General features: G+C 49.0%; 9 protein-coding genes and 1 pseudogene across 13 annotated transcripts; 6 read left to right on the top strand and 4 right to left on the bottom strand.

Moving 5' to 3' along the window:
- Positions 1–15: 15 nt before the first annotated feature.
- LOC9647558 (F-box/LRR-repeat protein 20) lies at positions 16–1,572 on the bottom strand. Its single transcript, XM_002981355.2, has 3 exons — positions 1,532–1,572; positions 991–1,392; positions 16–918 (listed from the first exon to the last, which is right to left on the bottom strand). Exons 2-3 carry the CDS (start codon positions 1,388–1,390, stop codon positions 68–70), a joined length of 1,251 nt encoding a protein of 416 aa, XP_002981401.1. The 5' UTR covers positions 1,391–1,392; positions 1,532–1,572; the 3' UTR covers positions 16–67.
- On the top strand, positions 1,569–2,940 carry LOC9647559 (C-factor). 2 transcript variants are annotated; one of them, XM_002981246.2, is made up of 6 exons: positions 1,569–1,755; positions 1,854–2,006; positions 2,064–2,157; positions 2,206–2,288; positions 2,350–2,491; positions 2,543–2,940. In XM_002981246.2, the coding sequence occupies exons 1-6, from the start codon at positions 1,609–1,611 to the stop codon at positions 2,776–2,778; spliced, it is 855 nt and encodes a 284-aa protein (XP_002981292.1). In that variant the 5' UTR covers positions 1,569–1,608; the 3' UTR covers positions 2,779–2,940. The 2 variants fall into 2 exon arrangements, with proteins under 2 accessions (XP_002981292.1, XP_024542123.1); XM_024686355.1 differs by having other exon boundaries at positions 1,664–1,696; positions 2,350–2,489.
- On the top strand, positions 2,811–5,385 carry LOC9647242 (ERAD-associated E3 ubiquitin-protein ligase HRD1B). Its single transcript, XM_024686346.1, has 7 exons — positions 2,811–3,769; positions 3,829–4,005; positions 4,065–4,214; positions 4,277–4,482; positions 4,539–4,689; positions 4,743–5,061; positions 5,136–5,385. Exons 1-7 carry the CDS (start codon positions 3,237–3,239, stop codon positions 5,301–5,303), a joined length of 1,704 nt encoding a protein of 567 aa, XP_024542114.1. The 5' UTR covers positions 2,811–3,236; the 3' UTR covers positions 5,304–5,385.
- LOC9647243 (plant UBX domain-containing protein 11) lies at positions 5,301–7,350 on the bottom strand. Of its 2 annotated transcripts, XM_024686348.1 has the most exons (10): positions 7,321–7,350; positions 7,188–7,272; positions 7,079–7,131; positions 6,944–7,025; positions 6,815–6,880; positions 6,698–6,765; positions 6,546–6,635; positions 5,903–6,479; positions 5,630–5,857; positions 5,301–5,576 (listed from the first exon to the last, which is right to left on the bottom strand). In XM_024686348.1, exons 1-10 carry the CDS (start codon positions 7,333–7,335, stop codon positions 5,383–5,385), a joined length of 1,458 nt encoding a protein of 485 aa, XP_024542116.1. In that variant the 5' UTR covers positions 7,336–7,350; the 3' UTR covers positions 5,301–5,382. The 2 variants fall into 2 exon arrangements, with proteins under 2 accessions (XP_024542116.1, XP_024542115.1); XM_024686347.1 differs by having other exon boundaries at positions 5,903–6,635.
- Positions 7,351–12,393: 5,043 nt separating this feature from the next.
- LOC9647560 (protein TIC 20-v, chloroplastic) lies at positions 12,394–13,449 on the bottom strand. The gene has a single exon (XM_002981357.3). The coding sequence runs from the start codon at positions 13,399–13,401 to the stop codon at positions 12,721–12,723; it is 681 nt and encodes a 226-aa protein (XP_002981403.2). The 5' UTR covers positions 13,402–13,449; the 3' UTR covers positions 12,394–12,720.
- Positions 13,450–13,627: 178 nt separating this feature from the next.
- On the top strand, positions 13,628–15,286 carry LOC9647561 (UPF0528 protein). The gene is made up of 10 exons (XM_024686356.1): positions 13,628–13,718; positions 14,110–14,132; positions 14,182–14,241; positions 14,295–14,351; positions 14,399–14,481; positions 14,536–14,569; positions 14,636–14,672; positions 14,723–14,823; positions 14,874–15,009; positions 15,064–15,286. Exons 1-10 carry the CDS (start codon positions 13,643–13,645, stop codon positions 15,261–15,263), a joined length of 807 nt encoding a protein of 268 aa, XP_024542124.1. The 5' UTR covers positions 13,628–13,642; the 3' UTR covers positions 15,264–15,286.
- Positions 15,287–15,442: 156 nt separating this feature from the next.
- LOC9647244 (probable splicing factor 3A subunit 1) lies at positions 15,443–18,513 on the bottom strand. Of its 3 annotated transcripts, none has more exons than XR_002993725.1 (4): positions 16,473–18,497; positions 16,135–16,419; positions 16,020–16,077; positions 15,443–15,862 (listed from the first exon to the last, which is right to left on the bottom strand). XR_002993725.1 is itself a non-coding variant. In XM_002981358.2 (3 exons), exons 1-2 carry the CDS (start codon positions 18,495–18,497, stop codon positions 16,144–16,146), a joined length of 2,301 nt encoding a protein of 766 aa, XP_002981404.1. In that variant the 5' UTR covers positions 18,498–18,513; the 3' UTR covers positions 15,928–16,077; positions 16,135–16,143. The 3 variants fall into 3 exon arrangements, 1 of the variants encoding a protein (XP_002981404.1); XR_002993724.1 differs by lacking the exon at positions 15,443–15,862 and adding an exon at positions 15,928–15,968; XM_002981358.2 differs by lacking the exon at positions 15,443–15,862 and having other exon boundaries at positions 15,928–16,077; positions 16,473–18,513.
- A 209-nt stretch (positions 18,514–18,722) lies between these two features.
- Positions 18,723–20,183, top strand: LOC9647562 (protein NRT1/ PTR FAMILY 8.1). Its single transcript, XM_002981249.1, has one exon. It carries the CDS (start codon positions 18,723–18,725, stop codon positions 20,181–20,183), a length of 1,461 nt encoding a protein of 486 aa, XP_002981295.1.
- Positions 20,184–20,969: 786 nt separating this feature from the next.
- On the top strand, positions 20,970–23,123 carry LOC9647245 (annotated as a pseudogene).
- A 121-nt stretch (positions 23,124–23,244) lies between these two features.
- On the top strand, positions 23,245–25,149 carry LOC112350353. Its single transcript, XM_024686349.1, has 7 exons — positions 23,245–23,681; positions 23,742–23,861; positions 23,916–23,987; positions 24,049–24,158; positions 24,223–24,556; positions 24,628–24,769; positions 24,822–25,149. The coding sequence occupies exons 1-7, from the start codon at positions 23,270–23,272 to the stop codon at positions 25,102–25,104; spliced, it is 1,473 nt and encodes a 490-aa protein (XP_024542117.1). The 5' UTR covers positions 23,245–23,269; the 3' UTR covers positions 25,105–25,149.
- The last annotated feature ends 501 nt before the right edge of the window (positions 25,150–25,650 follow it).

Here is a 25,650-nt window from a genome sequence, read left to right on the forward strand (position 1 = left end):
ATAATGAGAAAAATGTAATTATCACTTTTAAAATACTTTATTAATGTTACCATTTGTTAATTTATTTTCACTTTTTAGTAAGAACAATCTTGCAGGCTGATGGAAAACCACCTGCTTCTATGCCTTCCCGTGTCACCTGAAAGCATTGCTCTAGCTCCAAGAGTTCCAGCCTTGGGCAACACTCTGCAATCTTTACAATCCCTGCGTTGGAGATGTTTGGACAGTGATTGAGCCTCAGCTCTCTCAAAAACCCAGGATTCCGGAGGGCGTCCAGCGACAAATCCGTGATCTTGGCGCAGCTCTGAGCGTCCAGCCTCTCCAGGACGTCACAGCCGGAGAAGATCGCTACGAGCGATTCGTCGGTCACCTCGGAGCACCAGTCGAGTTGCAAGTGTTTCAGAACCTGTCCCCGTTCCTTCGCCACCACCTGGATGGAGGCGTCGGTGAGATTTCTACAGCCCCCCAGAAGCAAACTCTCGAGGCTCCAACACTGTCGGGCGAGCGAGGCGATGGATTCGTCCGTGAGCTTCGAGCAGTCGAGGAGGTTGATGCCTTTCAAAGCCGGACAGGACCCTGCGAGGCTCGCCACTCCACTGTCTCCAACTTTCACGCATTTGCCAAGGTCAAGTAGCTGGAGCTTGCAGCAGCCGCGGGCGAGCGCTCGCAAGCCTCGGTCTGTGACACCAATGCAGCCACTCACGTCGAGCACCTCCAGCTCTTTGCAGTTCCTTGACAGAGCTTCCATGGCCCTGTCCGAAACTAGCTTGCATCTGCCAACTCGAAGGCTTATCAGTCTCGAGCAAGAATTTGCGAGCACCTCGATCGCTCTATCGGTGACTTTCCTGCAGCCGGACAAGACCACGCACCGCAATCCTGGAATTCCTTTGCCCAAAACTCCAACTCCCACATCAGTGATTCCTATCCAAGAACAAACCAACGAAGAACTGTAAGAGCAACACTCCAGAAAATAAAAAAGGACAGCAAAGAAACCTTTGCATTCTTGTAAGTTGATGCGCTCCAAGTTGTCGAAGTTCTTGGCTATGGTCTCCAGATCCGCGTCGATGACTCCAGGAAAGAAAGATCTAGAGGTACTCTGCGCGAAGTCGAGCTCTATCAAGTTCGTGAAGCGAGCAGCGATTTTTTGTAGCATGAGTGGCCCGGCTCGTGCTGCGAGGCGCCGTCTCTCCGTGCTTTGGACCATCAGCCAGCGCTTGCAAACAAGGCTATAGTTATCCCTCTCACCCTGCGTGTCGAGCTTGGAAAGGATCGCTCGCAAGCTATCATCCGTGAGGATCGAATTGATGCAAGCGTTGTCACCAGTCTTGCACGAAACCTTTGCAGCAGCGTCTGGCTGGGTCGGCTCCAGCTCGTAGTCCCGATCGAAAGCCATGCCTGCAAAACAAGCAAGGCGATGAGCAGGAGGTAATTCTCGATCGAGCGAAATTTCGAGCGACACTGATGAAATTTCGCGTTTATCGTGCGCGAGATCGAGAATGCGGGCAAGAAAAGAGCCTGGATTGCATGAACGCACCTCGCCGCCGTGCCAAGCCGCCCTCGCTCGTTGGAGCCCTAAATTTTGGGCTTGCTTACCTAGAATCCTAGAAAGCAATGGCGGGTGTCTTGGCTCGGCGCAAGCGGCCGCTTCTCGCGATTCCTCTACAGATTTCGCGATTTCGAGCGCTGTGCGAGAATGCAGGTAGCCGAGCTGGCGTTTCGCTCATCCAAGGAGCATCCCGGGGGTTGGGGCTGGAATTCGTGTGCGATATTCTCATTTTCTTTGTGTTCCTGTCTTGGTTCTCGATGTTCTTGAATCTTTCGCTATCGATCGTGTGATAATCTTCGTCTTTGTCCAGGTGAGGCAGTTGCTGGAGAGGAATGCCAAGGATTTCGTGGTTGCTACTTGCCGAAATCCTGTAAAGGCCGAGAATTTGGCAGCTCTCAAAGAGAAGTATCCTGATCGACTTCAAGTTTTAGGCCTGGATGTCACGGACGAAGACACGATCAAAGTAAACTTCCTGGATTTCTTTCTTGTTCATCGTTTCCAAGTGGCTGCGTGAAACTAGGAAGCAGCTAACCAAGTATCAAAGTTTCATGGGCCATTGGAGCTACTTGTCAACACCGCGGGAATCCTTCACGTCGAAAATCTCGTCACACCGGGTACTCTTTTCTCTTTTCCATGCCCGAGTTTCTAGCTTCTGGTTTTAGAGACATCGCTGAGCAAACTGGAGAAGGATGCGCTACTTCTCACTTTCCAGATCAATGCCGCTGGTCCAGCACTTGTCATGAAGGTTCTCCATCTTCTTCCTTCGAATTCTCGTCGTGACTTTGTGCCGTTTCGATTTATTCCAGCATATGTCACCGCTACTCAAATCCGGAGGAAGCCGAGAAGTTCCAGTGATCGCCAACTTGAGCGCCCGAGTTGGATCGATCGGGGACAACAAGCTGGGAGGCTGGCTGTCATATCGAGCGTCCAAAACGGCACTGAATCAGTGTAAGTTCTCGCTCCATTCCTCTAGAATTCGAGCTCACAAGCTCTCTCCAGTGACGAAAACCATATCGATCGAGCTAGCTCGGAGGAGACATCCCGTTGCCTGCGTGCTGCTCCATCCCGGAACCGTGGACACCGATCTCTCCAAGCCATACCAGCGCAACGTCGCCAAAGAGAAGCTCTTCACGAAAGAATTCTCCGTGAGCAAGCTCCTGGCGATCATAGACCGCGTTGGGATGAAAGACACTGGCAAATTCTTCGCGTGGGATGGGCAAGAGATAGCGTGGTAGCCGCCGGGGAGGGATATTCAGCGTGAATCTTTTGAATCTCTCAGACACCGTGCCACGTGGCAACCGCGCGTTCGCTGCCGGGGACCACGCGGCAGACGCCCATTGGCAGGCGACGTGGCCACGTAAGATCAGTGTACCCTAAATTTTAGCGTTTTTACTGCAGAAGTAGCCCAGGATGGAAGTCGCTGGCGATGGCGCTAGATCGCTCGGGTTGGAGCTCGGCGGCGCTGGATTTTGCGACGGCAGCGCGGCTCGATGCTTAAGCGCGGAGTAGTCTGGTTGTTGAATCGGGTGTGCTAGCTCCAGGGATTTTCAAGGAGGAAGGTGAGATTAGGTGGACGCCGCTGCGATTGTCACTGGATAGATCGTCGCTGCGAGAGGCCGGGCAGATTTAGGTCTGGTTTTAGGGAAGCGCGAGGGAATAATCCTTCGATCGAGAGGGGGAGCCACAGGAAGGGATGGTGAAGCTTGGAACGTATGCGGCCGCGAGTGTGATTGGCGCCGTGGCTGTGGTCTACCATGCCTTCTACAGCAGGGAGCAATTCTACCCGGCCATGGTTTACCTCAGCACCTCCAAGATCAGCGTTTTACTGCTCCTCAACTTCGCCTTTGTGGTGCTCTACGCGGTGTGGCAGCTGATCAAGATGATCTTCCTGGGGTCGCTGCGCGAGGCCGAGGTGGAGCGGCTCAACGAGCAGCTGTGGAGGGAGCTCATGGAGGTTTTGTTCGCCATGACCATCTTCCGGGAGGAGTTTAACGTGTCCTTCATCGCCATGGTGACAGTGCTCCTGTTTGTCAAGGCCTTCCACTGGCTGGCGCAGAAGAGGGTGGAGTATATCGAGATCACGCCTACTGTCTCTCGCCTCTCCCACGCCAGGATCGCGTCCTTCATGGCGTTCCTCTTGGTTCTCGACTCAATCTTCGTGCATTCGTCCGTGTCGTATCTCCTCCGAACGAAGCAGGCATCGGTGTCGCTCTTTTTCGCTTTCGAGTGAGTTCTCCTTGTCGCCTCGAGTTGTAGACGCTCTATAAAGTTCTTTGGTTTTGTAGGTACGTGATCTTGGCAACTTCGGTCGTCTCTATGTTTCTAAAGTACTCGCTGTATATGGGTGACATGTGGATGGACGGCCAGTGGGACAATAAGGCCGTGTATATCTTTTACTTGGAGCTCGTTCGTGATCTGCTCCACCTCTCGCTTTATCTCTTCTTTTTCCTGGTTATCTTCATGTACGTTCAAGCTTTTCAAATCCTTTTTTTTGTCTAATGTTTGCGTTTTTGGCTTGCAGAAACTATGGTCTGCCCCTGCATCTGGTTCGTGAACTCTACGAGATCTTTAGAAACTTCAAAGCCAGGGTGACCGACTTTATACGGTATAGAAAAGTGACATCCAACATGAACGAGCGGTTTCCGGATGCCACTGCAGAAGAGCTGGGACGGTCTGTATTTGTGCTCTTCTTTGCATTTTCTTTTATCTGAGATACGGTTTTTCTTATCGCAGTAGCGATGCGACGTGCATTATTTGTCGCGAAGAGATGAGCACAGCAAAGAAACTCCCTTGCGGCCATCTTTTCCATGTCCACTGCCTGCGTTCGTGGCTAGAGAGGCAGCAGACTTGTCCGACTTGCAGATCTCCAGTCATAGCAGCAGAGGGAGGACCGCAGGCTGCATCACAAAGGCAGCAACAGCAAGGCCAGGCACCCGAAGGTATGTGGCATTAGCAGCTCCTCAAGTGCCAGCTTATTTTACCTTCGCTTTTTCAGGACAAGCTACCCCCGCCAACGCCGCGGAAGGCAACGTATCACCGGAGGCTGACCAAGCAAGAGCAAGGATGCAAGCTGCGGCAGCCGCGGCCGCGCAATATGGCTCGTCTTTTGTTTATCCTGCAACTGGAGCCTCTGGAACAATGAGCTGGTACTTTTTTTTTCTTCTCGTTCTCACTCTTTTTTTCTGACTTGGTTAACCAGGTATCCTATGTACCTTCCTCTAGTTCCGCAGAACCAGCAACCTCTTAAAGACGAAGCGGCATCGCCACAAGTCGAGAAGAAAGCTACCGCCGACACAGGCGGCAGCTCTAACTCCCCTGGGCAGCTCCACGCTCGACATAACTCCCCTGGGCAGCCGTCGGTGACTTTAGGTGACCGCGTCTTCTTTCTGCCAATACTACCAGGGCCTTCTTGGCCCTCACAGTCCAAGTCTGGAGAAAGGTCTGCCGCAACTAGCAGCAGTCCCCAGCAACAGCAGCAGAGTAACGTCCAACACAAGTACCTCCAGAGCACGATCGAGGTAAGTCACCTCTTTTGCTTTTCTATGTTCTCGTTCTTTTGGTCTTGTTTTAACTCATGGAATCTCTTGTCTAGCTTCTCCGGCAACAGCTCAACGTAGCACTGGAGCTGCAAAAGAGTATGGGCGACGCGTCGTCTCAAGAGGAGGAGCAGCATCTAGGAGATAGCGACGAGGCCTTCCGGGATAGGAAAGGAAAGGCCCGTGTCGACGATGAAGGCTCGACTTCGCTCGAAAAGCAGTGAATCCAGGCAAGAATTTATTGTTTTTGTTCTTCCTTATCGACGACTCCTACAATAAGAGAGAGGTACATACATAATTTACTCACTTGCGCTCGTCGTCGTCGTTAGCACCGAACTGCGTGGCATTCCCATTCCAGTACGTGTTGCCTCGCTTGAACATATCGTTGTCCTCGTCGTGCCTCAGAGTGTGGACGTTACTTCCCCAGCTAGTGGATCTCTTCGCGGGTGGCGGCGCTTTTCTCGAGTTATCAGCGTCATTGCTGCTGGGCTTCGAAGCTGGAAGAGAAAATCATACACAATGAGAGCAAGAACAAGAACTAAGAACAAACCTGCTGGCGATGGCGACGGAGATGGAGGAGACTTTGGCCTCTCGGAAGGAGAAGCGTTGCCACCACGAACGTAAGAAAGAGGATTAAGATACGTGAGCCATCGCCCCATACCACCAGTTGGACTGGAAGGCTTCGAGGGGCTTGTCACAAGCTTGGCATCGCTGCTTGGTACCAGGATAAGCACAGCGCGGTAGCCGATATCAAGGTCCACCAGAGCTTTCTCGTAATCTGGAAGACGAGATGTTAAGAGTAGAAAGAAACCATCAACTCTACCTTCGGCATTGAAGATCTTGCGAGGAAATGGAACCGCAAAGGCGTAGCTCGCGTTGCCATCCGTCCTGTTCTCGTCCACGAAGGATTTCACTGTCCAGAGAGTGTCGCTCTTCTCAAACTCGCGGCGGATCACTGCTCCATCCGTGAGCTTCACTTGCAAGTGGACCTTGTCTGGGATTCTCAAAGGTCTCGGCTCGGGTGGCGGTGGCGATGGTGGAGTGGTGGTCTTCTTCTTGGCCACCGGCACTTCGAGCACGCAGCCCTTTACTTCTTCCACAGGCTCCACGCTCTGGTCGGGTGGAGTTTGGATTTCCTCTTCCATGGCTTGCGCAGTCAACACAGGCATCTGGCTCGTATCTTCCGAGAGCTCCTCACCACGATCGGACTCGGTTCGTGGCACTGGTTTCGAGAGCTCGTCACCCGGATCGGACGTGGTTGCTAGTGTCTCGTTCTTTTCCTCGACTTTGCAAAGAGACGCTTCTTTTGATGCTGGCAAAGTTTGTGTCGGCTCCTCGGGTTTTGAGGATGCGGCGTTCTGCGGACTTTCAAGACTTGATGACAAAGTTTGTGTCGGCTCCTCCGGTTTTGAGGATGCGGCGTTCTGCGGAGTTTCAAGGCTTGATGACAAAGTTTGTGTCGGCTCCTCGGGTTTTGAGGATGCGGCGCTTTCCGGAGTTTCAAGGCGTGATGACGCTGTTGGCATGCCCAACAAAGCAGCCATGGCTGTTTGCACCTATACAGAAGAAGGAAGAAGCGAAGGTAATCTATCTATCCAAAACTGAAGGAAAAGTCTACCTGGAATTGGAACGTATCCACGGCATATTGCAACCTTTTCGAGAGTTCCTCTGGAGTGATGAATCCGTCTGCAAAAACGAGTTGAGAGCAAGAGAAAAACCAGCAAAGAATCCTTACTTTGCTCCCATAACTTTACACCTTGGTAGCCAATGGCTGTAATACTAGGCACAGCTGATATAGGATCTGCATTGAGACATTGGAAACAAGCTTGATCGTTTCCAAGAAGATCAAAATTGCAAAGCATACATAAAACCGAGAAGTGAAGCGCATCAACGCTTCCATGCACCAAACGAAGAGCAACAAACTTTTCCAGAATCAAGCTTACAACCTGCGCTTGCGAAAATCGAAGCTCTTCCTTGAAAGTCTTGTGAATTCTCTTACCTGCGGCGCTCTCCAGGTCGCTTCTTCCAGCCTCGCCGACTCCTCGCCATCATCTAAGTCACACATTTTAGGAGAGAATCGAAAGGGGGAAAAGCAAGAGATTGATTACTGGCAATGTAGACAAGAAATACTTTGGAGCTCTGCTGCGCGGTAGCTACGGCGCTCGGGATGGATCCCGCGAAGAACAGCGCATCCTGAAAGCCAGCGATGAGACGATCGATCGATTGTCGAGAAGCTCTTACACTATTTTGTGACATAGAGTGCCCACAAACCCTAACCCTAGGTAGGACCAAGTATCGATTCCCATTATATTGTTTTAAATTGTAAGAAAATGTGATTCTTCTTCCCGATCTTGCCGGGATCTTTCCCCGGTTCCTTCGGAACTGGAACTGTAAAATTTTCCAACTATTTCGAGAAAGATCCGGCAGCCTTAATGGAAAGTCAGTTCCAATTTCTACGACGTAGGTGGATTTTCGCCTTGCCGAACCTTGTCCTTTAGTAATTTCAAAAAAAATTGGGAGAATTTCAACACAAGATGCTGATTCACAAAAAAAAAGCCAAAAGTTTTACCATGAAAGCTTGGACAGGAAAAAGCGCGAGCCAAATTTTATCACATTGCAAGATTGATGATCAAAGCTTGGACAATGAATGATTCACAGGAAAAAATCAAGTGCCTATACATTACTAATTAGCTCTCTAGGTACAAATCAATCAGTCGAATCGTTTACTTCATCTATCTTCCCGTGCTGGATTGATGTGGAAACAGAGCTCTTTGCGGTGTAGGCATGGAGTGGCCGCCACTGCTGCCCTCCTCACTGCCGCCGGCCTCGAGATCCACCCCCGCCCAGCCTAGCTCCGCCGCTCTCGCCCTCGCCAGCGACGCCTCTCGCCGCTGCTCGATGTACTTGCGCGTCCGGCACAGATAGACCCCAAGAACCACGAACGCGATCACGAAGAACACTCCCACCGCGATCCCAGCGATCGCCTGGTGCGAGATCGTGATCGTCTCGTCGTCGTCGTCGTCGTCGTTATCATCGCTGGATCCGGATCCATCGCCGTCGCTGGAATTGGATTGCTGCAGTAGCCAGCGTCGTCCAATCGATCCAATCGCTGGCTGGATCCGGTGGATCATGGATCCAGGAACTTCAAACCCGTAGTGGGCGATCTCATATGGTGATTCCTCGGCACCGCCGCCCGGGATCCAGATCGAAAGTAGCAGGAATAGAGAAAGAAGAAGAAGCAACGCGCTCCTCTGGGTCGCCGCCACCTCTCTGCCAAATAGCGCCATTTTCATCGCTGCCAAGATATCAAGCTCGAGGAGAATGGAAGTCTTTATAGAGAGAGAGACTTGACTCTACGTACCTTTCCACACAATACATGATGCGTGTATGCGACCAGTTCAAAGTTTAAAGGTGTCGTATTTCTTGTGAATAGCGCGTTATAAGAGGGTTGTGCTTGGCCTGGGCCCTGGACCTTGAAGTCGACAAAACTTTTTTACCTTATATCCGCCATGGTCAACCTTTTATAACACTTCTTTCCGAACATTCCGAAAGCGCGCACAGATATAATCTAGTCAAGCACGCAGTACAGATGGCAACTCAGACATATATTGATACAAAATACCAGTGACCATTGATAATTATAATATCCACAAAGATCATACCGTTCTCCCTGTCCTGTATTCTCTCAAAATACTGCAACCTTCAACATCCATGAAACAGAGCCAGTGAGCAAACACACCACAGCATCTGCATGATCACACTGAAGCAGGCAGAAAAGCAAAACTTGGACAATGCACCTTGGTACCGATCCTCACAGTTTTTGTATCCTACTGTTCACCCGAGAGTCAGCCCAATCCAAATCCAATGCTTCACAGATTCTGGCAAGCCGCGAACAAAGTAGAGCACACTCGTTTCTTCAAGAGAAAACGCCTAAGCTTCTAGAGATTTAAAAACTGTTAAAAGAGATTAAACCAATCTCCAGAGCCTAAGTTGTAGCCAACTCCTCCCATCAAGGAGCCCTTGCTCATGTGCTTGCTAAGAGGATCTCGATCTCTTGGATGTCCTGGACGTGGTGGTGGCAACGGGGGCAATGGTCGCAATGGTATGGTCACCGCACTGATGAGTGTATCTTTTTCCTCTGCATGGTGATGTACTGTCATTTCCCCAAACAAGATCACGAGGTATGAAGTTAGTACTAGAATCCCTCTTTGCCACATGCTCTTGACTCCCACCATGAAAGGTGAGACTGTCCAGCAGCGGCAGCATTGGCACTGGCTCCGCCTGCCCATAGATTTTCTGCACTCTATCGAGGGTTGATTATGGAGGTAGTTTTGTAAAGATTTACAGGTTTCTTTAAAGTGATAAGATTTTTAAAAGAAAGATAATGATCTACATTTGACTTTAGTGATTGGTACATCTAAGATCCTAAGATACATTTGACTAGAGTGATTGGTCAATAGAGTCTTCTACAATATGATTGCATCACTAATCCAATAAACCAATTAATCTTTCAAGGTAGTGAGGTGAGAATAAGTTTTGAAAGAATTTTAGCATTCATTCAAGTAAGAGTTGTAGCAAATACATGTAGAATCAGACCTTTAGAAGACAATAAAAAGTGTGAACAACAGGTTATATTCTTTAAAAAGCTTATCTTATTATTAAACTTTTCATTAGTACTTCTTCCACATAAAAACTGTTAAAGTAATTAGTTTTTATTTTCATACTGAATGACTTTCCAGAGGAGCAATCAAGCACCACCACAACTCATTTTTGTTGGATTCATTAAACTTTGTGACCTTGAAGTGGTAGTGATGGTTATATATTAGTTGACATTCAAAATGCATTGACTTTATTAAGTAATAATATTATTTGATTCAATGGTATGAGAGTTTATTAAGATCCAAACTCAAACAAAAATAGCAAAGGCTTTTCAACTATACTCTCTTATACATCTTTTTCAACCAAAGATGAAAACAAAAATAACTCTTTAACCTATATAAATAACATGATGTAACCTCTTAAATTTAGATTTCTTGAAAGGTAACTTAAGTATTATTTAAAATCCAGAACACTTAACCCTAAGACCCTTAATAGATTGAAAAATAAAGTGCAAGTCTTTTTCCTTTACATTTGAATCATAAACTGTCTTAAAGAAAACCTAAAATTCTAGAGTAATAAAGCAATATGGACTCTAGTTATTGCCACTTAAAATACACTTTCAAAGAAAGAAAGTGTCCAAACCTATATAAGATAAAATCACTATACACTTTCGAATCATGTTGTCTTGTTCGCTTTGTAAATTAGAGAAGCAATAAACGAGAGAAATAAACCAAAAGTAATTTTTTTTTGGTATAAAACACCATATATTTCTTTAATAGCCTTCTCCATCACCTATATCATTACTATAACTATTGATTGTGGAGCATCTTAATCCCTTCCACTCACCTAAGGGGAGGAGTTTTGTTATAGTGGCATTAGTTTTGCTCCCCTTCCTTACTCCACATTCAGTGCTAGTGCTAGAAATTTTAACATGGTTCATATTAGCAATAAGTAAGAATATTAACATTAAACCTTGATTACAAATAAATTAGAAGCACTAGATTGAGAAATATACTATAAAATATACCTGAATATTCTAGATATATTCCTCTTCTTTTATATGTTTTCTAAAGTAAACAAAAAAGATGGAAGAATGTTCTTTTTCAAGGATGTATCTAATTTGTAAACTCTTTTATTTTTATTACCATCTTCAATTGGATTACAAACTTTTACTAACTTTTGATAACTTTCTGACTCAATTATTATTTTGGGTAAAGACATAATATTTTTGACTTAAATCTGATGATTGAACTAGCTAAATTATTTACTTGAGATGTTTTATTTTTACATACTTAACTATGATAGCTACTTAACTACTGTCAATGTGCTTTGAGGATACTAGTTTCAAAGTACATATTTGATCTAAATTACAACCATAGAGCAATGTCACTAAATTCACTTTTCCATGATCATCCCATGTGAATAGAGAGTTCATCACAATACCATTCAAAAATAGCAAATTAATTATAATTAAGCTCAAAATTATTTTAAGTAAGCACTCCACTAGGAACTCTCAACTTGCAAGGATCTTACAAAGGAAAAATAAAGTAAATTTATAATGCGATATTTTTGTTTTTTGCTACTAAAATAACATTTCCCAGATGGTAAATCTTACAAAACAATGGGAGAAAATTGCCATTGAAAAGTAGAAAAAAGGCATAAAATTTTAAAGCATACTTTACTAATGGCAAAGGGGGAGATATTTTAGGATAATGGATAATCTATGTAAAAGTTTACAAAATACTAGGTAGAGGATCTTTATTTTTAAATCTTTTGGTCTCATGCCTGTAAGACTATGTGTATATGAATAAATTAATGAATAACATTGCCACCTCCCTTAAATTCATATTACATGATAGATGTCTAGACACACTTTCAAACAATGAAAAAGCTTCAAAACTATATAGATACACAACTAGATAAAAACATCTTAAATATTAATGGATAAAAAATCAAGGGCCCTGTAACTTCTTCATGAACAAGTTGGGACAAGTACATTTAGGTTTTTGGCCAAATCCCAAGATAGTGAGATTAGGTGTTTTATATATTATATTTGTGTGTACATGGTAATGAGAGCAATGTTATATATTATTGATAAATTGCAAACCAAGGCACCCGCCTGCATGTGGGGTGCAGGGCGGGGCAGGCCTATTTGGTATAGTACTAAATCAATGTATTTTACAACTAGAATTTAAATGGTTGAAGGCAATGCTCTTCTAAATTTATGATACTTTATTTTATAAAATTAATTTCAGAATAAAAGCTTGGTATTCATTTATATTGTAATTATGATTTACCATATATTTAAACTGAGTGTTCCTCCAGCCAGATAATCCTGGTTGTGAAGGGCTCTGACACCACAGGATCTGCCACACGTGATCTTTCTCTGTCTCAATATCAAACCCCTTGCACTTGCAACCGTGATCCCAAATCCTGCACGATCCACTACCTAGCAGCTAGAGCCCATGGAGTGATTCTTCCAGCCGATTCGGGTAATCATCTTTTCGGCTGTCCAAGAATCCTTTGAAGTGCGCTAAGTGACGTGGCACACATGATCCCACGTCACTTCAGAGGGGTGCCACCTAAGCGCTAACATGCTGAAACAGAACACCATAATTTCTCTCAAATCCCCACAATAGCATATTGTAGCACTGACTGTGATTTGGATTTTAATTCGATCAATCCACGGGCATAATTGACAATATAAGAGTGAAAAGATTTAAAGGGCACTTATTATTAGTTCACACATTGAACCTGCCAACAGGGCATTTTAAAAATTTCCCTTTCCCTTTGTTTTTAAAACGTAGTTTTAGCGCCATTAAGTTGAGAGGGGCATGCCAGATAGATCCCGGAATCGCAAGCCCCAATTTGGTGCTGTGTCCATCTCGTCGTCCACATAATCCTTTATTTAATTCTTTTTTAATTTATTATAATATCGCCGCAATTTTTAGGCAGATTAGGGATATTTGAGGGTAATTGCGTGGTACATTCACCAGAAATTTCTCAAAGCTGTATAGACACATTTTGTAAAGAGCCACGCTCTCAAATCTGTGCGTCCGCAGCATCGGCAACGAATGGCAGCCTCGGAGTTCTTCCCAACACGCACGAAATCACTCCATACGCGAAGCAAGCGACCAAGAACAAGAACACGGTGTTGTAGAAGGAGACGAGGAGGCTGTAGCCCAATCCTCTGGCGGGGCCAAATGTCCGCTCCACCAGATTCGGGACAATCGTGAGAACGTCCAGCACCACCGCTTGCATCGCGTTGAATCTCACGTAGCGGCTGAAGCTCTGGTTCCTCACCACTGTCAGGTAGAGCACGAAGAAGGCCACAAAGCTCGCGTAGGGGAAGCTCTTGTAAGCCCGCAGCAGTGGAAACAGAGGCTCCAATGCCTGCTCCAACACGGGGAATTGCATGAAGAGGTAGCGCCCGTATTGGATCCCATCGAAGAGCGGCAGCAAGTAGCTCACGGCGGCGACGAGCCTGTCCACTGCGTCCACTGAGCCGCCGCCTCTCGCCTCCACCACTGTCAAGCTCCTCCTGGATCTAGGGTGTGGAATCCCGGGCCGCAGAGAAATCCTTCCCGGCAAGAAGGATGATAGCACTGCTGATCTGCTGCTGCTATGCCTAATGCTAGAACTAAGGGGCGTGGATTGGATGTCCCTAGCGATTCCTAGCGGCGGAGAATACCTGGGCAGCGATACTGCCATCGCCATCGCCATTTTAGGGCAGAAGAGTGCTCCTAGGAATGGAACAGTGCACCTTCGCTTTCTAAAAAGGTAAGCTTTGCAAACGATAAAGTTAGGTTACTCTAAACAAAGCTAATAAAATAGAACCTAGGAATATGCCTTTTTTATTTGACAACAGGATTCGATCCCGAGCCCGGTTACAAGGGTATAAAGTGTGGCGAGCGGGGATTTTAGGCTATTCGAAATGCGGTGTCCCAAGTGGGCGAGGAAGGAAATGAGCGCCTCCGAGAAGCTCCAATCCCTCGGCTACGTTGTCAACAAGGATCTCAAGCTTGAAGACGCTCGATCAGGTGATCTTCGCTCCCATCCCGTGAGATTCCTGCGCGCGATCGATGTTATTGTGTTTGCTTTCTCGGATCGCTTCTCTTTCTTGCGAGCGCGATCGATATTTCGTGCCGGCAATCGTTCTTTCTTGATGATCTGTGTGCGCGATTGATAATCTAGTGACTCTTCCGCCGTGGATCTTTCTGTGCCGGATTTGAGAGCGCGATCGATATTTCGATTCGTGCCGGCAATCGTTCTTTCTTGGTGATCTGTGTGCGCAACTGATAACCTCGACTCTTCCGCCATGGATCTTCTTTCTTTCTTGCATCGAGCTTGCATTGCATGCGCGCCGGGGCATTTCCTGATGTCTTGAGCCTGCATTTCAAGCCTTCTCTTGACGGTTTTCTTCTTACGCAGGCGAACCTTACAGCTTTGTGAAGGTGAACGCACCGGTTCGAGAGAAGTGTCGATGAATCTTTATTTTTTCAGGAAAGTTACGATGAGGTCGCAGACGCAGTCGCGGAGGTGATCCACGAGAAGATGCAAGGGGTTTGTTTGCTCTAATGCTTATTGCTATCACTAACATGTTTTTCCTTCTATAGGCTCCATACCACATGGAAAAGGTGAATCTACCTTCGCAATCGATCCTGAAGAAAGAGGTCAGCTTCCATCCCTGGATTTCCATGTTATCTATGTTTACTTTCAGGTGCGAGCCCCGGTTTACCTGTCACCAAATGCCTATGAAGCTACAACGCTGCTCGTCCTTCTGTGTGGCTCTGGAAGTGTCTCGTAAGTGATTCTCTTATATTCACTCTTTCTAAAGCTGTTAATAATCGTCTACAGTGCGGGACAATGGTCAAGAAGACTCTGTATCAACGTACTTTCCTCTTGCTAACTAGCCTAGAACTTTTGTCGAGCCTGCTAATGCTATTTACTTCTGCAGGATTCCTTTCGCTCTGGAAGCGTCTTGCCTTTTCTCGGTAAACTGTGTAACTTCGTTTCGAGGTCTTAAGCATTGATATATATGCAGATTGGGCACACACTCAGAACATGGCCGTGCTCGTTCTCAATCCAAACACCTATCGCCAGAAGGTAGAGCGCAGCAAACGCAAATCAAAGGGCAAGAGGAAGGTACATTTCTCGCAACTCTTGGTATTGCATCCAGGTCGATTGTTTCGTAGGTTCCGGCGCATCCGGATGCGCATGTCAGGCATGCATGGGACTTCATTCGCACGAAAATGTCAAACATACAGAAGATTGCCATGGTTGCTCACTCTTACGGTGGCGTACAGACATGCCTTCTCTTGGAATACGGAGGTAGCCCGCTGGCTCATTAGAAAGATTTGCTATCTATTCGCTGCTATCTTACAGGACAAGGCCTGCTGCAGCGATTACAATGTGTCGCGTTTACTGATTCCGTTCATTCGTCAGATCACATCGAGGTGCGTATTTCCTTAATCCAGGATGTGATTGTGATCCAAAATGCTTGTACACGCAGAGCCTCCCGGTTCACGCACAGCACTTCCTCACACACAAGTGCATCAACTGGGCAACAAGCTCGAAAAACCTGAACACTCCTCTGGAAAGTCCGTTTCCTCCGATATCCCACTTCAAACCAGAAAAAGCCGCACAGAGTCTTTTGGTGAAGAAGGGAGGAGGCAGCTCGGCAGCGGGACCTGAGGAAGAAGCTGCACCACCTACTTGGTTTGCTGCTATGGGAGAAGGTGAAATCGTCGAAGTGAGTCGTGGCGGCAAAACACAGCTCTTCGAGGTCTGGCACGACAATACTGCCAAGAACAACGAAGCCATCGTTGACAAGGAAGAACAGGACAGATCCAGGAAAGGGAAAGCGATTATGGTGGAATCTCCCTCTTCTGACCACGACGAAGAAGTTGACGAGCTGCCCCCAATGAAACCGCAGCCGCCCATGGAACAGCAACCATCCACCAACGAAAGCTATCGATGCTTCGTACTGTCAGCTGGGACAACGGTGCACGAGCGGACGACGATGTCAGCCTTCAGGCCCATCTGCGAGTTCATCGAATACGTCATGAAGCGACTCGAGCACTGCAGCACATACGACACAATCGTGCCGGTTTGAAAGGTCCGTTTTCGAATGGAAATGCCTGTGTTTTGAAGTGCCGGCCTGCAGGTTTCATCCAGCTCGTCCCTGGAACGTAAGAGTTAGGAAACTCGTCATGCAGAACACGCATCAAATACTCTCTATACTGAATCTCTCCAGGAAGCGGTAAATTTCATTGACGGTTCCATTTGATCTGAAGAGCACAACAATCCTTTTTCTTGTATGCAGATAATAAAAAACTTACCGTAGGTAATGATCATTGGATGTACCTAGCAACGATCTCTGACTCGTAGGAAGCCACACTGTCATTTTCTCATGTTAGTTCCGGATCCATCGAAAAGGTAAATACGAAAACTTACGCAGCATTTTCAGTTCTTCTTTTTGCCACCTCGTTCCCTGAGGAGTAAGGTAAGGCTCTCGCCAGGTGCAATGTTGTAGAAGGCAAGAGACTGCGTATCTCGCAAGAACCCAATGCGTCCGCTCAGCTTCTGCTTGTTGGCCGGTAGACCGATCTCTGCAGCAATCTTCTCCTTGAGGCTAGCAATCGTCTCCGACACCGACGGCATTGTCAGTTGCAGCACCTGGCCCTTGAGACTGCCTTCACCTTCGACTGTAGGTACAGCCACCGAGACAGGAATTGGTCCCTGGCAGGAAAACAAGAGTTAGACAGGAAGGAAGAAGCAGAGAGTAAACGCACCGGGTACTGGAAGGCAAACTGGTGCTCTGGGATGAGAAGCGAATCTTCCAGCCTCAGTCTCTTGGGCTCGGGCTCCTCCGGAGGTGGCGGCATCAACATGTCATCGTCGGGTAGCGGAGGCATCGCTTGATAAGCTGGTGGAGGCGGCTGCATTTGCATAAGTGGTGGTGGAGGCATCCCAGGAACAAACTGATAGTGAGGCATTGCCATCGTCGGTAGCGTCATGGGTCTGTTTCCAAGCTGAGGGACCGCAGGCATGGGAGTTGGAAAGAGAGGCTGCCTCGGAGGAACAGGAGGAGCCTGGATAGTCGCCTGTACCCGAGGGATGTTAACAGCAAGTCCAGCAGGTGGTGGAAGTGGCTTCAAAGGTGGCGTTGGTTTGGCCGCTCCGGTAGCTGCGTCCCACTCCTCAGCGTTTTGAGCAAGCGCCTGGTTGGCTGTCCTGCTGATGCTCCCACTGTGGCCGTCCCAGATCACCTGCTTCGGCTCCTCCTTCTTCTTCTCGATCTCGGCCTTGACGGCATTGGAGACTTCCTCCTCGGTGGTGCCGAAGATGTCGGGCCTCAGCCGAGCCAGCCCCATGAGGTTCCGCGAGATCTCGTCGTCGGTAGCGAGCGTGCTCTCCCGCAGCTTGGCCATCATCCGCTCCTTCTGCTCCTTGAACTTGGGGTCGATGAGCGAGATCCGCATGTGTTCCGCCATCTCGCTGATGGGGATCACCTCCGAAGTTATGGGAGAGATGACCATCCTGGTGGGGTCCTTCTCGGTCGCCATCCTCTCCTCCGGCCTCTTCCAGTTCCTCACGATCCTCATCGGCGGCTCGTCCTCGTCCACCGGGACAATCACCTGGACAACCTCCTTGGCGTTGGCGGCCTCCTGCTGCCGGGCGGCGGCCTTGCGACTTTCCTCCACCAGGTGCATCTCCTCCTCGTCCATCTCCATCTCCACCTCCTTGACCGCCCCCGCCCCCGTCTCCGCCGCCACCTCCTCGTCCGTCAGCGCCTTGCTCCTGCGGATCACCTCCTCCTGCGTCACCGGCGCCGGCAACGCGTCGTCCTCCTCCTCCACGAAGTGGATCGTCTCCACCACCACGAAGTCGTGCCAGTCGATGCTGCTCATCATCATCCGCTCCTGCTCCTCCTCGTCCTCGGCCTTCTGCCGCGCCTTCTCCTGCGATCTCTCCCACTCGAGCCGGTGGAGGCAGCGCTCCAGGATGGACATCTTGTCCGACAGGTCGCGCTTGAGCTTGTCCAGGAGGCCCTTGGGCGGCAGCAGCACCTTGGAGTAGGAGTCCGTGAGGCCCGTGAAGGTGGTGAAGAGGCTGTGCTGCGGCTTGAGGAAGCTGAACTGGACGCTGTTGTGCTCCCGGCTCGTCAGCCCGGTAAGAAACGCCTTGCCATTCCTTGCCACGAACTGAGCCGTGAGTTTGATGATGTCCAGGTCCTGGCCCGTCAGCCCCTCGGGGAGCTTGAGGAGGAACTGCTCGGCCTCCGGCGGCTCCACCACCTTGGACGGCTGTATGAACTGCGAGATATCGAACTTCTGGGCCGCGGCGGTGGCGGTGGCGGTGGCGGCGGCGGCGGCAGTGGCGGAGAGCGGTGGCTTGGATGGATCGGTGGCGGAAGAGGGCGGCGGCGGCGGAGGGGGGCCGTTGCCGCTCTTCTCCTCCGAGATCCGGTGCTGGTAGTAGGCGTGGTATGGGTCGGAGGAGTTGAGGAAGTTGAACTTGACGTTCTTCTGCTCGTTGGTCATGATCTTGCGCTCGAAATCCACGCCATTCTTGGCGACGAAGTGGGCGGTCTTGTCGATGATGCTCCTGATGTCTGGGGGGGGATGGATCATACCTATGTTGCGGGTCTGCGAGGCCACTGTGGCGGGCTTGGCGCCGGTGATAACATCCGCCGCCGCCGCCGCATCCTCCATCTCCGTGTCCTCCGCCTTGACGAGCTGCGCGGGCGGGAGGGGGCCATCGATGTCGCCGGGCTTGGGCGCCGGAAGGGCGAGCACTTCGCCAATCCCCGGCATACCTGCTTGGAAGAACCCTAATCTGGGGCTTCGAGTGTTTAAAATGGTTAACGCTAAACGAAAGGAGTTTATAGGAGACGTTAAGAACTAAGACGTGTCGGCTTAGACGGTTAGAGCATAAGGCTGGCAAGGACGAGGTCGCGTATTCGAAACCTTGCATGCGTCGGAAATCGACATGATTTTCCAGCGTACTCGTACCCACTCTTCAGAAGAAAGTTTGGGGATATGACCAATCACTACGACGAGGAGCACTCTACAGTGCCCCTTTTGCAGCATGGGAAACAAGTAAGCCTAGATTTCTATGGAAATCGCGCGCTGCCTTTGCGAACAGGGGGTTCTCGCTCCACTTTCCCAGTGCTTCTTTTCAATTGCCTCGCAGTTCTCTCGCTCTATGGCGTCTCTTACAACTTGGTCCTGTTCATGGTCTCCAAGCTCGGCCTTTCCAACGCGGCCGCGTCGAGCCAAGTTAGCATCTGGACGGGCGTTCATGATTTCTCCCCGCTGCTCGTCGCGTACATCTCCGATTCCTACCTGGGGACATTCGTGACAACTCTGGCCGGTTCTTTCGTTTTCTTTGGCGGACTAGCTCTGCTCTCACTCGCGGTCCTGTTCCTCGAGCACCAGGACTCGCCAAGTCTCGCCGTAACTTGGCTCTTCTTCGTGGCGCTCTACGTGGTTGCTCTGTCCAAGGGATTCGTAGCGTCGCTGCTGGCATTTGGAGCCGGGCAATTCGATGAGGAGGATCCGGTCGAGGCCGCGTCCAAGAGCTCCTACTTCAGCTGGTACTACTTTTGCTCCTCCATGGGTCTTCTCCTGGCGGTGCTGGGGGTGGTGTATATCGAAGATCGGATGGGATTTAGCACCGCTCTCTTCGTTTGCGGGGGTGCCATCCTCCTCGGGATTGCGGTCTTTTGCGGAGCTGCCAAGCTCTATAGATACGATTGCATCTTGACCGGAAACCCCTTTGCCAAGCTCTTGCACAAGGACTCCAGATCCAGCTTGGCGGGAATTCTCTGGGTGTGGCTGGGATCGGTGGTGTACGAGACCATGAAAGCTCAAACGTTCTCGCTCTTCGTCGAGCAGGCCGCGCTCATGGACACCAAAGTTGGCGGCTTTCGTATCCCGCCAGCTTCGCTCAACTCGTTTGATCCAATCAGCTTCCTGGTGTGGATGCTTGTCTATGATCGAGTCTTGGTCCCAGTGATGCGTCGAGCGACTGGGAATTCGCGGGGTTTCACGTTCTTCCAGAGGATGGGAGCTGGGCTTGTGGCGATGACCGCGGGCATGGCGTGCGCGGCTGTGCTGGAAACAGAGCGTCTCGCGAATTTCCATCGCCAGCGAGGGACCATCGTTTTGTGGCAAATCCCCCAGTTTGTGCTCATCGGCGGCTCCAAGGTGTTCTACTACGTGGGATTGGTGGAGTTTATCTATGAGCGAGCTCCCGAGAATCTGAGAACCCTGGGCGTGGGCATGGTGTTCTTCGCATCGTCAGTGGGGTGTTTTCTCTCGGGATTTCTCGTGAGCATCACGTCGAGAATCACTGGCGAGCGAGGATGGATCCCGCGGAACCTCAATGATGGGCATTTGGATTACTTCTTTTGGTTGCTTGCCGCTCTGGGCAGCGCAAACTGGCTCTTCTTCTTGGCCTATACAAACTTGAACGACTGGTCCAAAAGGAAACTATAGAGACTCCTGGAATATCCAAATGCCAAAATAATAATATGCCTTGTGGCAAGATCCTCTTATATGTCAGTATTTGTGATGAATCAAACTTTTAATTTGTTATGTTTTTTGGACTTTGTGTGCCATGTTGGGATTCACTAGGCATTCATCATCATCAGGTAGAACAGGCAATGTTCGACTAGAAGAAAGAATATGGACATTGTGAGCAGTGATTGGGTTATTGCAAATAAGATGCATGCACATCAAACTTCTAAGAGTTCAAAGTTGATGTGTAAAGTAAAAGTGACTGTGGTCTATTTAAATTTATCAGGTGGTTAAAATGTTTACACTAGCAAGAGAGATGTGAGTGTGACATATAAATTTATATGCAATCGAATGCAAATTTTGTAAGGCAGGTCCCACTATGATGCATTTCGCCAACTTTTGACCCTTCTAGTGATCTTGAGCATGAAGGATAAACATCCCTCTGGCCCTTGAAGGTCTTTATCTGGTGGCCTCTAGTTGTTGTTCTAGTTTTGAAAGCTAGAATTGCTACCTCTTTGCTAAGTGGTTAAGTGGTGGTAATGTGGGGTTTAAAGCATAATCCATGGCCATTCAAGTGTTCAAAGATCAATGTAACCAATTCCATTGTTAACTCAGACCTCATCTTGGAAGCACAGAATGACATTGAAGGAGTCATACCACCCTCTTACTAGCAATATCCCTTTTCAAAGTGAAGATAGATAGATAGATATATGTTTTTATGGTCATTGTAGCACCTATTTGAGCATGGACCAGTTTTGAAGAGCCATGCAAGCAGCTATGATCCTAAAGGAAGAACAAACCTCACATAAAGCAGGTAGTCTTTTATTGGATCTAGTCTCACTCTTTGCCGATGCGACGCTCGAGTTCGAGGACCGGGTTTCGGCTGAGTTTCAAGATAGTACGAGGCTGGTCACCTCAGATGTGGCTGAGGCGACTGAGTCTGCTCGGACACAGTGAGTCTGCCAAGGTCAGAACGAAACACCTTGGTCATTCTGTAACTTGACAGATAATCTATGCAAGAGAGTGGCTGAAAGATGCGACCATAGGCAGAGAGCAGACGAAGTATCTTGTTATGGAAGCTATGCGTGGTGGCTGCCAGGTAATGTTTCTTACGTTTAGCTAGCTGAGATTTGTTTTTTGCTTTCCAGGGCCACCGTGCTGAGCTTAGTGCTGTTAGAGTCGCTAAAGCATTGGCTGCCATGGATGGTCGTGATGAAGCTGGTGTTGACGACCTGAAGAAGGCGGTAGGCTTGCGATGTACATGTTGAACGTGAGTGAAACCGTTGTGTTTGTTGTTCAGGTGGAGCTTGCGATTCTACCTCCGCTCTACACTGCAAGATGCGCCTGAACAGCAAGATAACCAGAGACCGCCACCACCTCCACCACCTCAGAATCAGCAAGAAGAGCAGGAGAAGGACGATGAAGTACGTCAGTATCGAAACTTTGTATTCCACTAAACAATTTCTATCCAACACAGGAAGATGACGAGGATGAAAGAGGAGTTTATTTTCGACGCTGAAGGAGGACTTGTAGACGCTCAGCTGCTCTCCTCTGCACAGCAAGCCCAGCGGCGGAAGGGGAAAGCTGGACGAGCGAAGAATGTGATGTTCTCAGGAGATAGAGGACGATATATCAAACCGATGCTTCCGAAGGTGATCTGAGAAGCTACTCCGTCTGAAGGTTGACAATCATCGCTACTGTTGCAGGTCCAGTTAAACGGCTAGCTGTGGATGCTACACTCAGAGCCCGCGGCCCCGTATCAAAAGCTCCGGAGACAACGAGCCATTGAGCAAGGTCAATCCAGAAAGGTGTACGTCGAGCAGTCGGACCTGCGGGCCAAAAGAATGGCTCGTAAAGCTGGAGCTTTGGTATGTTTTCTAGTGTATCTTTCAACATGTCGTTGCTTGATGTTGGAAATATTATGCAGGTGATTTTTGTGGTTGATGCGAGTGGAAGCATGGCACTTAGTCGTATGAACAATGCAAAAGGTGCAGCCATGCAACTTCTTGCTGATAGCTACACGAGCCGTGATCAGGTGAACATCCGGTTCAAGCTCTCTGAAAGAGTATCTTAGTGATGTGGTTCTGCAGGTTTCCATCATCCCTTTCAGAGGTGATTCGGCTGAAGTTCTTCTGCCACCATCTCGGTCCATTGCAATGGCCAGAAAGAGATTGGAACGATTACCTTGTGGTGGTGGCTCCCCGTTGGCTCATGGTCTTACCACGGTACGTGTTGTTGTCAACTTACGTCCACTGTAGGCTGTACGAGTGGGGCTTAATGCTGAGAAAAGCAGTGATGTCGGACGGGTTATGATCGTTGCCATCACCGATGGTCGAGCTGATGGATCGCTCAAGAAATCCCAGATGCTCCCAGACCTTCGCAACAGGAATTGAAGGTGCAACTTGAGTTCATCTACATCTTGATTTTTTACTGTCTGAGAACAGGAGGAGATCAGAGAAATTGCTGGGAAGGTTTACAAAACGAAGTTTATTTCCACCGGATTTGCCACGTCCACTGTAGGCTGTACGAGTGGGGCTTAATGCTGAGAAAAGCGGTGATGTCGGACGAGTTATGATCGTTGCCATCACCGATGGTCGAGCTGATGGATCGCTCAAGAAATCCACTGGGGACCCCCAGATGCTCCCAGACCTTCGCAACAGGAATTGAAGGTACAACTTCAGTTTATCTACATCTTGATTTTTTACTGTCTGAGAACAGGGGGAGATCAGAGAAATTGCTGGGAAGATTTACAAAACGAAGTTTATTTCCACCGGATTTGCCAAAGAAATTGCTAAACTTGAGCTGCATCTTTGAAAAAAACCTGTGGTTTCAGGAAAATACTACTATCTTCCAAATGCTTCTGACGCGGTCGTGTCAGCTGCTACGAAGGAAGCTCTCACGGATTTGAAAGCCAAGTAAGAACGGATGACGAAGAAGAAGACTCAGATTTTGAGAGCTTTAAGCTGCTGAGCTTCTCAGCTTTTGTTGCCATTACACCAGATCATTCAACTTTTATAACTCCTGGAAGGGACGGCTTTTGTAGCGCCAAAGTTGCCCTAGAAGCTATGCCGGCAGTGGTCACGCAGTGGGAGAATCTGTGGGAGCTGAGCAGGAGGCTCCTGCAACCTCCGCCCAGTCGCGCCTATGCATCCACCCTGGGCGATCTGCAGGATGCTTCCGCCCTGCTGCTGTTCATGGACCAGACATGCGACTTCCGGGAGGAGCAGGTTCTGGGCGCAGTGATTGGCCTCCTCTACACCACCGAGCTCTTCTCCGCCTCGCCCCAGGCCAAGTCCGATTGCGCGTGCCACCTCTCGGCCTCCGGAGTGCAGGTCTTCCAGCTCGACTGCTTCGTTGCATACGGTGAGCATCTGCTCGCCAACGGGTTCCAGAGCACCGGAGGAGGAGACAGGGACAACATGACGGAGGGGATTGAGGACGCCTGGTTGGACTTTTGCACGGCGAGGGGCGTTCAGGGTGAGCCGAGCTGACGACGGTCATTTTTGAGTTGACGTGTGTGTATTTTATTTGATTCAGTGGTGCGCAGCGAAGTCGAGGACAAGTATCCTGTTTTCCCAGCTGAGGATGAGGCGGAACTGTTTTCAAGCCCATTTCGCAGAAAAAGGAGCAAGAAGAAGAAGAAGAAGACTAAGAAGCGTAAGCTTGTGGTGTCAACTTTAGTGCTCAGTTTTGTTGGTTTCTTTTTCCCAGGTGAAAGCGATGCTAGCAGCAGCAGCAGCAGCAGCAGCAGCGGCAGCGGCAGCAGCAGCATGAACCCTAGAGGTAAGTTCTTGTTTCGTTTGTTACTTCAAACACTTGTTGCACTGATTATTTGGCTTTCCAGCTCCTACCTGGCCGCTTGGATTCTCTGGTGACAGCGTTCCCACGTTTTTCGAGCTTGCTCATCGGATTCTTCACTCTAAGTTTTTCCTGAGCCTACCTCTGGAGAACTTGGTACGTTGTTTTTGTGAGATGTTTGTGACAACCAAGCCTTGCCTGATCCTCTCATCTTGTTCAGGGCCACAACTACCAGCGCTTCTGCAAAGAAACCAAGGATCCGGATGGCTGGGTCAAGGCCTACGCGGAGATGGCTCGCACGGAGCCGGTTCTACCGGTTGATTCGTTTCGTAGCCCGGAAGAGAGTAGTTATCCCCTCCTCCGTTCGCAGCTCAGGAAGCTCTTGGAAGGGTTGAGGTCCCACGGCAGAGGTACGCTGCTCCGAGCTCTTTTCACCTCGAGGCCCCCCTTGTCAATGCTTCCACACATCCATGCAATGGTGGATTGCACCGTCCATGCAAGGCTCTGGCTCTTGGGCATTGATCACACCATCTACATGGAGTCTGAGCTAAGTTGTCTGTGTTTTTCTTATCTTTCTTATTTTTTTGGTGTGGATTTTGAGCATTTTATTGCTTCTGATAATCAGACGCTGATCTGGGTTGTCGAGGCGCCGCAAAGGAGCAGCAGGAGGTGTATACTTCCATCTATCTGCAGGAGCGAGTGCCTTCATGCGTGGAGTTGCTGCAGCGTCTACAGTGTCATTCTTGTCTTTGTGGCAGCTGGGGCGGGTAAGCTTTTGATAACTGCTTTTCGGTTTTTCATTCATATGTATGCATGCAGAGTTTTGGAGGTGCTGGTTCTCACTCCACAGGATTATGATACCCTCGGAGCTCCGGACAACGAGATGTGGAGAGCAGTAAGGAAGCACATCCGCTACTCCATGTTCTACGCTGAGGGGAAAAAGGTTGATCCAGAGCTTGTCCTCCCGGAGGTTGTTCGCAAATATCGGCCTTTTATTCATGTGGATCGTAAATGGGCTAGGCTCCATCCTTCCCTTGTACATGCCGAGCTGCTGCAAGTCCCACCCATGGCTCCTAACTCATCGGTTGTATTCCTAAGGTAGTCTAGCAATAATACTTTTTTCTAAGCTGATAAATATTCGCTCCAACAATCTTTTAGATTTGTATGGCGATCAAAAACAAAATCACTCTTCCCTAAACCCTAAACCCTAAACCCTAAAACCGGAGTTCGGTTGGAAATGCACTATGATGCTTCGCAATGGTGGGGAATTGCGAAAGGGTGATTTTTGGAACTGGTGGCAGGGATGTACTGTCACACAGGTGGTAGGTGGCTGCAGCGACATCGTAGCACTTCCACGCCATTTGACGTTGAGGATGGTGGGTGGATTCTGTGGTGGTTGACGCGAGGTCATGCGAGGTCTCTTTGGAGACTTCCTCTTTGTGGTGCTTCACGAGGGGGTTTGTGCGGACAGCCCAAGTTCTTTCGAAGATGGGGCCCATTTCGAAGTGTTCTCGAGCACCTCTTTGCTTCACGGTGGAGGGATGCAAGCTCCAGCTAGACGAGTCGGACGAAGTTCACGCCCCGAAGGTAGAGTTGCAACTGCGGACTACACTTTGTGGATGCAACGACGGGATTCACTTGGCATCTT

Source organism: Selaginella moellendorffii, unplaced genomic scaffold (assembly GCF_000143415.4).
Source record: "Selaginella moellendorffii unplaced genomic scaffold, v1.0 SELMOscaffold_48, whole genome shotgun sequence".
NCBI classification, from domain to species: Eukaryota; Viridiplantae; Streptophyta; class Lycopodiopsida; order Selaginellales; family Selaginellaceae; genus Selaginella; species Selaginella moellendorffii.